This window comes from Numenius arquata, chromosome 15 (assembly GCF_964106895.1).
Source record: "Numenius arquata chromosome 15, bNumArq3.hap1.1, whole genome shotgun sequence".
NCBI lineage: Eukaryota > Metazoa > Chordata > Aves > Charadriiformes > Scolopacidae > Numenius > Numenius arquata.
Genome location: NC_133590.1, coordinates 7316188 through 7327987, shown reverse-complemented (window position 1 = coordinate 7327987; position 11800 = coordinate 7316188). Strand labels below are relative to the sequence as shown.

Below are 11800 nucleotides of genomic sequence, written 5' to 3'. Positions count from 1 at the left end.
GCTTCATTTTTCTCAGTTACTTATAAATACCCGTGGACTGAGATTACACCTAGAGGAGCAAATTCAGTCTATGGAAAGAGGACTCTGTGTGCATTTGAAAACTGTGGCTGCAATGTACGCATCTTGTAGCCATGCATTATCTTCGTAACAATGAGGTTTCAAAAAGAACAGTGAGCTTAAAATCCTTAATTTAATAGAATTATTCAGGAGGTTTCTTCTTTAAAAGCAATAACAACAATTCTGCAATGTGCTTATGCTGCAATATGTACAGACGTATACCTACTCTTCATTAATAGGAAGTGTAACAGCTATAGTCATTCTTCTTTATTTCACATTTAAGATCTTGAAAGATTTATGGAGAAGGCCTAGGAATGTTTCTTACACTTTCAGGAGTTTTGTTCAATGTTGTTTTAGTAATTACTGGAAGTAAATAACCTCCCATCACTCCTGCTGGGAAATTGTTTCATGTCCTGGTATTTCCTGCTCTTTAGAAATCACAGTTTCCCATTCTAGTGATTTCTTCTTAGTTAAGAGCTGTTGTTACTCAGGTACAGAGCTAGCACCTGCACCCTGTTATATCTGACACCAGCTACGGCTCCAAGAAAGTGTAAAGCTCATTAGCTTGTTTTCCAACCTTAGATGTGCTTCTTAATTTGCATCCACACCGTGCAGCTATCCCGCTCTGAGCCTGCCCGGTCAGCAAGACATCCTGCTCCTAACAGTGTTGTACCTACCGCAGCATGTGTCGTACTCTGCTTAACCCAACCAATCAATACCGACAACGCTGAGAAGCAGGAAAGAAATGTCAGGTGATTAATTCAGAAGACCTTCTAATTGTTGCTACATAAAAAGCTTTTTTTTTTTCCTCCCATCCTTGACATGTTAGGTTAGTTTTCATCTTGTTCAAAGGCTTCACAGATCAAGCTAGGACCTTGCAAGACCAGGGCTGGAGGGGAGTTTGGTACCACACTGAGACTGACAGGGAAAGGGGACCCTGAAGGGAAGTTTGGTGTTGAAAAATGCTGAGTTTGCATATCCTTATGTTCGTTATAGAAACAAGTACTGTTGGCATCACAACTCTATAAAGGGAGGCATCGGCAGAATATATAACCCTTGGGGTTTCACTAGTTAAAATGCCTGCAGAGACTGGGGAGAGGCAAATCTGCTTGGGGATTCTCCAGTATTCGAGACACAAAGCTCATGGAATGTTTTATTTATCTGGTAAAATGGTGCACAAGGATTTTTTTGTGACTTTCATTTTTTTTCCTCTGTAAAATAAACATCTTCAGTAAAGAAGTCCAGGTTCAAACAGGATTGGGAGAAGTTAAGAAAACACCGCTGGGCTGCGTTTTATAATAAAACAGCACAAAATCCAATCACAAAGAGTAGGTGGAAGATGATATCTGCAAGAGAAACAGACTAAATGTGAGTACTTCATTGGCAGCTGCCTTTCACGTTCTCTTCCCAACCCTATCAATGCAACTGCATGCCCCTAATGCGGCTCTGTCACCATCTCAAGTTTTAACAAATAGGCTTTGAAAGGGCTTTTTCAAACCCTCTCTAAATAGAAAGGCTTTTAGACATCTCTGTTAACCCACTGAAAGATGCTTGTTCCTTTTTGGGAAGAGGGTGTGAAAATAAGAGGAAGGAGTGTTCAGTATTGGAAGTTATTGGTACAATTTTATTGTTCAGAGTGAGGGGTGTGCCAAAAGGAGGAAAACAAAGTGTAGAATGTTGAGAAATAATTTGATTTTGAAATATTTTCATTTCTGTCAAATTTACCAGGCCTTTCTTTGAGCTATGGGGTTTATGATGACAGAGTCACTCAAAATCCATATTTGGGATTGATATTTTCATTGTAATACTTTGCTATTTACCTGAGAGTGTGTAAAATCTGGATAAACCTTTGCCTGTATAAAATAAGAGAAAAAGATAACATTGGGATAGCGTGTTTAAAATAGGGCAAAGTGCACTGGGGTGCTTTGTAAAAGCAGAACAGATAACAGTTGCCACAGTTTGAAATTCGGAATATTTCTTCCTCTTGACTTTACTGCCTGAAGTTATAAAGTTCATCAGTTCTCTTATCTTCTAAAATTGATGAGGTTTTACTGGTGTAACATACTGAATCGTAATCATGCTGCTCTATGTGTGTTTGCAATTTTAGACTGGCTTTCCGGTTGGTGCGGATGTAGTTGATAAACTCGTTTAAATGGCTTTAGTTAAAACATGATTTAGGCATCCCTTCTTCCAAGGACTTGGTCCAAAAGATGTGCTGGATCCACAGAATTAAACCAGCTCAGGGGTAAATTCCTGGTGCCTCCAGAAGGCAGCAGTTAGAGGAAATAGGTGTTTTGTAATCGGAAAACATGATGGCGGTTCGATTTGTGTATCAGGAGGGGCAGGCACGAAGGGTTAATCTCCCAGAGTTAGGGTTATGCTGAGGTACCAACCCACTCCTGCTGCTCCTAAGCCTGACCTCTCTCCCAGTCCCATTCCATCTATCAGAGCCCGTCTGGGCTGTCCCTGAGGTCAAATGCAGGTGAGCAGAGTTTACATTGCTAACTCGGTCTGTAGGTGGTTTGGGCATTTATCATTAATGCCAAATGGGTTCCTTTACTCACTTTGTAAATGCAGAGAGTTTCACTGAGCTCTTCTGCCAGAGCCCTGAGCCTGGAGGGGACCAACTTCTGTTCCAGACTCCTGCTGCGGAGGGAAAGGGCTCTGGCAGAAGGCTACGGCTCCCTCTGCTTCCTCCTGAGCCACCAGCAGTTCCCAACTTCATTGCTTCCCAAAGGGGGAAAGACCCCAGAAACCCAGTCACTTACTGCGTACAGAGATCTCCGCCACCAAAACACCTCCGGTTTGCTCCATGCGCGGTTTCCGTTTGTCACATGTCTCAAGAGATCAGAGAGAAAGCCATGTATACCAAAAAAATTCACTCAAAAATACAAACCCAATCTCGTGTTTCCAACCAAGGAAATGAAATCTGTGTCAACATTGCTGCATATTTTCTAGGGATTTTTTTCCCCTGTAATTATTGGGGTTTTTTGGTGCAGGGGAAATTTAAGGGGAGTCTTTGCAGTGCATTTTCTGAGGATTTTGGTGTGCCACAGCCCTTACAGTGACTGTCAGTGTAAGTGCTCTTTTCAGTTGTGAGATGGCAGGAGCCCAGATGGGTGTCTGTTTGCTAATCACAGGTCCTCCTGAGCTGCCCTTTCCACCCTGCCGTGAACAAACCTCCTGTCAAGAAAGAAGGGGGGAGCTGAGCTCCATCTATTTAACCCGTGACCTCTGTGAGGGCTTCTGTTGTTGTTTATTGCTAATTATAATTGTTGCCCACTGGGTAGAAACAGAAAGCACCAAATCCCTTCCATATAGATCATCTCATGTCCAGCACTAATGACGCCTGTCACAGCTGACAAGGTCTGTATTGGAGTCTGTGCTCTACAGAATAAAGGTCCTTGTCCATCTCCTGACCTTTGCAGGTCCCCAGCTGGGGGCATGTTTTTTTACAAACTCAGTGTGTGGTAATTCTGGTTATGAGTTGCTTGTAAGCACAGACCCCCAGCTTGGTTCAAGCTTAATTGCAGCAGACCACCAGCTGCATTTTGGGCTTGGGAGTGGACTCGGGGGATGTCAGCTTGATCGAGCAATTATCCTTGAGCAAGGATATCCTTCGCTGGAGGGTGAGCAGGGAATTCCACCCTGTGCCTGTGAGGATGATGTAGATGTTTGGCAGCAGTGTCAGAAAGGAGTACTGGTTTTGTGTTTTCTTTTAACCCCGGTCTGTGGCTGGATGGAAAGTTGAAGTTTTTAAAAACAAACAAAATCTAAGTCGAGTTTTTTCTTTTACCTTTGAAACTTAGAATTTCTAACAATGCTATTTTATCAAACGTGCAAGTTTTGCACAAATCAGTGCCCTCTGCTTAGTGGTGAGGCTGGGTAATAAATTCCTATCTTAATTTGGCCTCTGGACTGAGAAAGGGTTTAAAAATAAAAGTTTGTTTGACCAGAATTGATGCTTTCTTTCTCCAGCAAAAAATACTCGGTTGCTGAAATGACAGTATGTTGGCCAAGCAGTATTTTGGGCTTTAATTTCAGGTTAAATAAAATTTGGCTTCATTTTATAGCAATGACATATTCAATGTGAGAGAGAAAGAATAGTGAAGCTCTGACTTACTGAAGGAGGGAGAGAGAAGTCTTTAAAGAAAGACACTTTAGGAACCCTCACCCTTGCACCACTTGGTGCAAGCAGTGTGCACCTCCCTGGGCTAAATCAAATACCGGCATTTCACCCCCACCCTATTCCCACCTGAGGACACCGGAACCTACTCCTCAGCTCCTACTCTGGTGTCAATGTATGGATTTCATGAGAATAGGATGGCTGCAAGAGCAGTAACTTACTGCAGGATAGCGTGGAGGACTTTCCCCAGGAAGGGGGACTGGGAGGTTTGGTTCGACTAGCGATGTGCTTTGAGCCAGGCTCTCCCACTGCCCCCAGGGTGCCCTCTGTTTGGTACAATGCAAAAAGCTCTACTCTCTCCTTTTTTTTTTAATCCAGGCTTGTGTTTTACTGTAACTGTTTGTCAGACAGGACTGTAGTCTGGGATATTGACAAGAACTGAGTTTTTGAATGTCTACCTTATTTCTCAATACATTTAAACAAGTTTCCCAATGTTGCATACAGTGCCTGTGGCATGACAGGGGTCGGGGTGCACGGCTGGCCACTCGGGTTCACGCATGGTGGTGGCTCCATCTACTGAAAGCTCTGGCACTGGCTCTGCACCCGACGTGCCCTCAGGAAGGTCTCGACATCCTCCGTCTAAATTTAGCACGGTGTGTTTCTCTGGGAGGGAGGTCTTACCACCGGGCAGGAGAACTTCTCGCTGTCGCAGACGTGCGTCTCGCAGTGCAGCCAGACCTTGGACAGCTTGGGGATGTTACGGAAGCGGAAAGCATTGAACTGGAATGTGGCCCGGCTCGTTTTCCCATTCTCGTGCACAAGGATGGAGTTGTCCGTGGCACACCTGTGTCGTGTATGGAGAAGCAGTGTCAGAGCCTCTGTGGCTTCATTGAAATGGTTCCTGAGGTCACAGTCTGATGGATGCATTTGCCCTGCTGTGGGCCAGCTTCTCCTTTGCCCCCTCATCCCCCAGTCCCCGGCTTTCTGTCATCCTTGGGTCTGGGCTGGGCAGAGGTGTTTCCCCAGGTCCCACCAGCACCTACCCCTTGGTGATCAGAGGCCAGTGGATCTGGTAGAAATACTCGGAGGAGGGAGTTGCCCAGCAATTATTAAGGACAACTTTGAACCTGGGGAGACACAAAGCCCAGATTAGCAAGGAGTGTCATGATTGCCAGTTTATTAATTACCCCTTCCCTTGCCCACCTGTCACTTAAGCCTTTAGCTTCCACTCCAGCAAATATGTCAGAACCAATTTCTGATGTTTCAACGACGAAAGGGGCTTCTTTTATACTTGAAAACTTGGCATTCTTTGAAAGACAAAGAGAAAAGCATCACACATTACTAGTAACATGCAAAGCAAAGGCACATAGCAACTTCAGACAGCTCTGGAGAGATGGACTCCAAAAGTCTGGGTTCTTATTACCTGCAAGCTCCAAGCTCTACATCTAGTAGTAGGACTATTGCAAACCCTAGTTTAAAAATCTTTTTGTTCATTTTTAGCTTATAATGATAATAAGTGACAGAATTTGATGTTATTTGGGTATGTGTTATATCACAGCATGCGTGGGAAGCCAGATTGCTGCTGCTTCTGGTCCACCAAAGGTGGTGGGGACAGCTGGTGGGAGTGAGAGACTGAAGATGAGTGTAAGGAATGGGAGTGGGGCTGGGAGATGACCATGTATCAGGAAAGGAATGAAGACAAGCAGAAATCATGCGCTCACATGCAAAGGTTCAGCACTTTGTGTTTTATATTGGTGAGAGCATGGTGAGAGCTGAGAGGACACGAGCGTGCAGAAAGAGCTCTGCCAGCTATAGTTATTCACCCATGAAAAAGCCAGCCTGCTAAAAGCAGTGCAGTGTGTGGTGCTCAGCTGAGAAAGTTTGGTCACAAATACACTGAAGTACCTACCTTAAATCCCACTGCTTTTTATTACATGAGATCATAACGAAGCTAGCACCAGAACTATATAAAGAGTATTACGTTTAGTCATAGCGTTGGTTTACTTGGTTAAATCTACACAGCAGGATTCAGGTATATGTAGTTCAGGAGCTGTGGGACCATCTTTCCCTGCTATTCTTGCTCAGTTCCCTGGTACTGATTTTCTTATGCACCTTTCCTCACCTACATGGCGAGGTGGCCGTGAGGCACTACAGTATTCCCACTGCAGCATCTGATAGATTGGATGCACTGAAATTAAGGCCTCGAGGCTGTGTCTAGATTAGCGATCCATGGCTGTTAAGTGCCCTGAGAAATTCTTATTTAACCAAATATTTCTCCTAAAGGAGAGAACTTGCAGAAGTCCCGTCGCAAAACTTCTATCAATCCTTGTGCTAAAATGAATCGAACCTGGTATAGTGCTGCTTTTTCCAAATTCTATTGCTCTACACTGCTTTAGGGTGCTATCTTGCTTTTCTTCACAACAGGTTTCAGTGCGGAAGGTCTGATTTCCATTCAGGCTCCGGCCCCTCATGCTGCACCACAGCCCTTTGCTGTTAATGCTGTGTCGCAGACTAAAGGGCAGGGGGGACTGAAGTGTTTCCACCGGATTACACTGCAGCTGGGGCTGCGTGAGGAAATGGGCACATGAAGCACCTGAAAGTGTGGCCCACCTGAGGCAGAGGGCTCTGTCAGGCAGCAGCAGAGATCAATAGCAAGGCAAAATAAATCTTTTAATTCCGTTTTGCCAGAAAAAAAAAAAAAAAAAAATCATTGAAATTAACCTCTTCTCCCCAGTGAAAATGTGATCAAAATAACAAAGGAGTGGTCCATTAGCTTTCTGAGCTTGTTCTGTACTTGTGCTCAGTGGGCAAATGTATTAGTTACAGTTCATCCGCTCCCTTCTTGACTCCTGGGAGCCCCATGGCCATTAGAACAAAACAGTCATTTGGCCAAAAAAAACCCACCAAAAACGTACCCGAGACCCATTGCTCACTGTCTGTCACTTGTTCTTGCAGCCATTCTGTCAGGAGTTGACAGGAGCAGTGTGGTACCTTGCCAGCGTACACTACCAGTGTGCCATGTATCAGAAAAATAGACCACGTGGGTTTTCATGTGGCATCCCAAGGCTGCCAAAATGTTTAGTTGATCAATTGGTGCCCAAAAGGCAGGGTGTCAGGGGAGAGACTTCCATCAGTCCACCTTGTGCTAAATACTCCCTCTAGCTGGCCGATAAATCTAACACAGTATGTTATTAGTTGTGCTTTCTCCAGCTCTGCCAAAAGAGAGAGGCGGCTTTGGTGCTTTTTGACTGTGCTTTGGTGGAAAAAAGACTTCAGGAGCTGTGGGGAGCAGAGAGATGTTTCAAAAGATTGGCCTGATATCCAGGGATAATATTTGGTTGGAACCAAAATTCCAGCATGACCTAAAGATCTCTGGGGAACAGGAAATATCTGTCAGGTGAGAGGACCAGGAAGCAAACTGCAAGAGAGGTGGATGGAGCTTTGCTGTGTCCATAGTGACTGTGGGGTAGCAGTGGTGCCTGCAGATCACAGAATCACAGAATGATATGGGATTGGAAGGGACCTCTGGAGATCATCTAGTCCAACCTCTGGAGAACATCTAGTACAACCCTGCTGCCAAAGCAGGTCCACCTAGAGCAGGTTGCACAGGAACTTGTCCAGGAGGGTTCTGAATGTCTCCAGAGACAGAGACTCCACCACCTCTCTGGGCAGCCTGTTCCAGGGCTCTGCCACCCCCACGCAGATGCGTGCTGCTTTTTGAGTGGGACTACAAACTAATTTTGCTTTTTCTTATAAAACCCATCAGTGTGTTAGAAGTGTGTACCTCAGCAGAAAAATCTGCCTGATTTGGAGGGAATGAAAGAACAGTTGGCATGTGTCTGCTCTGTTCAGTTTAAGTATATCCCTGTTAATCAGCAGAAACAAGGACCCCTGCAAAACCCACTGTAATTATGATAGAGGCTGGTAATGTTCTCCGTGACACACAGAAGTCAGGAGAAGCAGCCCTGTTTTTTTCCAGCTCTTAGGCTGAAGCCTGTGAAAGGTGAAGGAGAAAAGCTGGGTGGCAAAGAGCACTTACGGAGTAGAAGTTGAGGGACAACTGACTTTCAAACGAGCCAGAGCTCCCATTCTTCACATGGACGGTGGCCACCCTGAGGACATAACCAAGGTTGTGTATGAGTGAGATGTGGTGCTGAAGATGGGGTGAGGGGCGCTCCCAGAAGAGGACATACCTTTGGTCAAAGGCAGCCTGATTCACCAGGTAGTTGGCATTGTATGTGCAGGTGAAGGAGTAATTCACAGGCTGGCTCTTCACAATTACCGACGTGTCATTGGAGACGATGGAGTTGTAGAAGTGATAAACAGGGTTCTTAAACTGTGGGTGGCGAGACAGAGAAATGTAGGCAGTACTGAGTCTTTGGGACATCAGGAACAACTTTGTACTTTGAAAAGTGAAGGGTCAATCTGGTGACAAAACACCACCCCCAAGGAAACATGGGTTTGTAGCTCTTTATATGCTGTGCTGACTATATATATGCCTTACTATATATATGTTCTGTGTAATACAGGCGCAAATGGGGGACTAACACACACAGACTAATACTACTACGCCTGCGAGTGTTTTGCCTGTAGATGCAAGGCGCGACTATTTGATTCTTCCTTCTCCCTGATGCTGGAGTTTGTCTCCTCCTTCCATCAGTGCTTAAAGCCCGCTCCAAGGTGAAGCAAACGGGACTCGCTCAAGTGAGTCCAGTCGATTTCTAAGTCCAGCTCAGAAATGCTGACCTGGACAGTCTTACCTCTGACTGCGTCCCACAGTATGATTTGTTTTTAGGTGACAGGTCCGGGATTGTGAACTGGTAATATCCCGAATCATGGATCCCATTGTAGCAAATGCCACCAAGTGCCAGCTGGTTAACCTCCCATCCGTAAGGACACTCCGGAATTTTGGTAATGATGGTTTTAGGATAGCAGTACACCAGAATTACATCTGAAAGGAAAATAATATACCTAGAGTGATATTCAGTGGTGTTTTTCTTTCAAAGAGGTGGGTCTGCACACCTACTTTCCATTGGGATTAAACTTCTGTGAGCAGGGGTGTGTGTTGGAAGGTCCCCTAACGTGAGCAGTTTTTGCTACACAAAACTGACCTTTGGGTTGTTAAATTCTGTCCTCTTTGGAAGAGTTTGGCCTTTGCCTTGTAATCAATGCAGAACTTCATGTAAATTTTTTATCTTTCTGGAATAGCTGATTGAGGAGCAGAGACACCGCTGAGAAACCTGGAGTGAAAAACTGCTGCACTGAAATCTGTCAGATTATGCTGCAGAATTGGCTTCTGCAACACCTCTGGCTCTGTGAAAATAATACCGGTGAAGTTTTTTGTTAGGCTGTAGTAGATGTGCACCTCTGTGTAGCGGCGTCAGATCTAGGGATCCCAGGAGGTGGTGGACTCTCCTCTGGAGACATTCAAAATCCACCTGGACAAGTTCCTGTGCAACCTGTTCTAGGTGGACCTGCTTTGGCAGCGGGGTTGGACTAGATGATCTCCAGAGGTCCCTTCCAACCCCATGTGATTCTGTGATCTAGGCCGTGATACGTGTTCTGCCTTTTCTCTCCTCGCGCTGGCATTGCAGTGCCAGCACAAACTGCGTTTTTAGAATTCTCAAGTTAAAAGCTAAGGCCTAAAAATGAACCTAGTGCTGTTAGCGGCCATCATAAATGAACTGAAAAGCCTAGCCCTGTTAATAGCAATAGTAAATGAACCGCAATCCTAGCTCTGTTAACGGCACTGATTAATCGCAGTGCGCTGTTTCCAAACATGGGGATTGCTAATACAACCATGAATATTGAACACCATAACTTACAGACTGATTGCTTCACGATAGCAGAATTGGACGTTTTTCAATGAGAATCAGGCAGTGCAAATTTGAATGTCTGAGGGGAATTTAAAGGGCAAATATTGACTAACCATTAGTGACCTGAAAATTGAGAAAGACTTCCAATTACTGCCGTCAGAAAAAAGACACCCTGCCTGGAATTATTCAATTAATTCTTTTAAAGCTCTTGACACCCTCATTTTTATGATAAAAGCCTGATTTTGCAGCCTTTGCATGTCTGCAGAAGGTCAGGGAATACTCAGGGAAAGTCAAATAGGGACCTTAACAACCAGCTCCTTTCTGGTCAACAGCCCTTCAGCGCACACAGGCTGATTCTGCTTGTGGTGATGGTCGGGGGTTTGTATTGTAACTCTGGGGACTTTACAGCTATGAAAATTTCTGCAGTTCAGAGAAACTGCTTGTGCAAATGAAGGTACTGAAACAAATGGCTAGAGCCAAATACTTAAGATAGATACACCGAGAAATTACTGGCAGTAAACGGAAAACAGTCACACACATACAAAGCAAACACTCTATATTGAGGCATATTCTGACGCGTTTCCAAAGCACATTTCTTAATTGTAGTGAATTCTACGTTACAGGTCTATCTGGCACCAGATCATTTGAGTTTCTAGGCAGAAATCAGTGTACAATTAGGGCTTTAGCATCAATGATTTCTGTTTTTTTTCTTGTTTAATGCAGCAGAGTGGTTCAGCAGTTCAGCCCAGCACGTTCATTCACCACTGGTCACTGATTGCCATCAGTGGGACTAAAGCCCAGCTTGGGCAGCAAAGATCTGCTGCATCTAGCCTGTGCTATTGCAGATCATTTCGAATTGTTGTTTTCTTTGCCATTTTATGCCGAAGTGCTGCTTGTGCTTTATTGCACTATGATTACTGCATGGAGTTAAGCATATGCCTAATTCTCTGTGGGTCTAGGACTTTAGTGGTACTTGCTTACTTATTAGCTGAAGGCAGATCAATAACAGAAACGTAAGAATTACGTCTCCAGAATCCACAGTTTAAATTTCTGAAAAAAAAGTTTCCACTTTTGAATAGAAAAAACCCCTTTGGCAGCTTAATTACAAGAGAAGATTATAGGAGACTTAAGTTATTTTACCTGCTTTATTTGGACTGCAAGGCCCTGCAAGAGCTCGAGCCAAGATGACCAGCAGATAAATAGTAAGAGTCACCATTTCTTGCAGTGGTCTGAGGACACAGGGAATAAAAGCTGAAATTGTCTTTAAAATCAGAAATAAAAAAAACAACACATTGGCTGCAGACCCAAAACTGTTGCTACAGAGAGAAACAAATAACATTACTGACATTCTGTCGCCCAACTTAATTGCATCTACAGGATAAATATTTCCAAGATGGTTATTATCACTGGGTCACTATTGTGACTATTTTACTATTTCAGTTTAGTGGTGGCTTTGAATTATTCTAGGTTTTCTTTGTTCTTGTAAAGAGTCTAAACCTAAATTGTTAGCATAACCAAATGAAACTGAAATGATGGGATCTGCAAAAAGAGGGAATAGAAATTACTGGAAGAAATATGGTGCATTAACACACATTATGCTTTTAAATTTAATGCTGAAACTATTCTCTGTTGATGTCTGTCCTGATGTATATAATCTTAACTTCACGTAGCTCAGTTTTGGTAAATTATGCATTTTCTCCTTTACTGCTGACTGTTGCATTGTCAGGAGAACATACCTAGCAGTAATTTACATTTCTACTTCAGGCCTCAAACCTGCAAGCTGTTTCCCACAGGGAGAAGC

At 44.1% G+C, this 11800-nt stretch overlaps 1 protein-coding gene across 1 annotated transcript; it reads right to left on the bottom strand.

Annotated features, from left to right (window-relative positions):
- Nucleotides 1-1350: 1350 nt before the first annotated feature.
- On the bottom strand, nucleotides 1351-11215 carry TECTB (tectorin beta). Its single transcript, XM_074159111.1, has 10 exons — nucleotides 11140-11215; nucleotides 8944-9134; nucleotides 8377-8519; nucleotides 8223-8295; nucleotides 5387-5490; nucleotides 5227-5310; nucleotides 4865-5027; nucleotides 2826-2895; nucleotides 1878-1910; nucleotides 1351-1403 (listed from the first exon to the last, which is right to left on the bottom strand). Exons 1-10 carry the CDS (start codon nucleotides 11213-11215, stop codon nucleotides 1351-1353), a joined length of 990 nt encoding a protein of 329 aa, XP_074015212.1.
- Between the last annotated feature and the right edge of the window lie 585 nt (nucleotides 11216-11800).

Bases quoted from the DNA above. Each gene is read 5' to 3' on its own strand.
- TECTB (XM_074159111.1), bottom strand. From the start codon at position 11,215: ATGGTGACTCTTACTATTTATCTGCTGGTCATCTTGGCTCGAGCTCTT. The intron at 8,296-8,376 runs GTATGTCCTCTT...TTATGTCCTCAG, and splicing joins CAGGCTGCCTTTGACCAAAG to GGTGGCCACCGTCCATGTGA. The intron at 5,491-8,222 runs GTAAGTGCTCTT...TGTCTTTCAAAG, and splicing joins TGTCCCTCAACTTCTACTCC to AATGCCAAGTTTTCAAGTAT.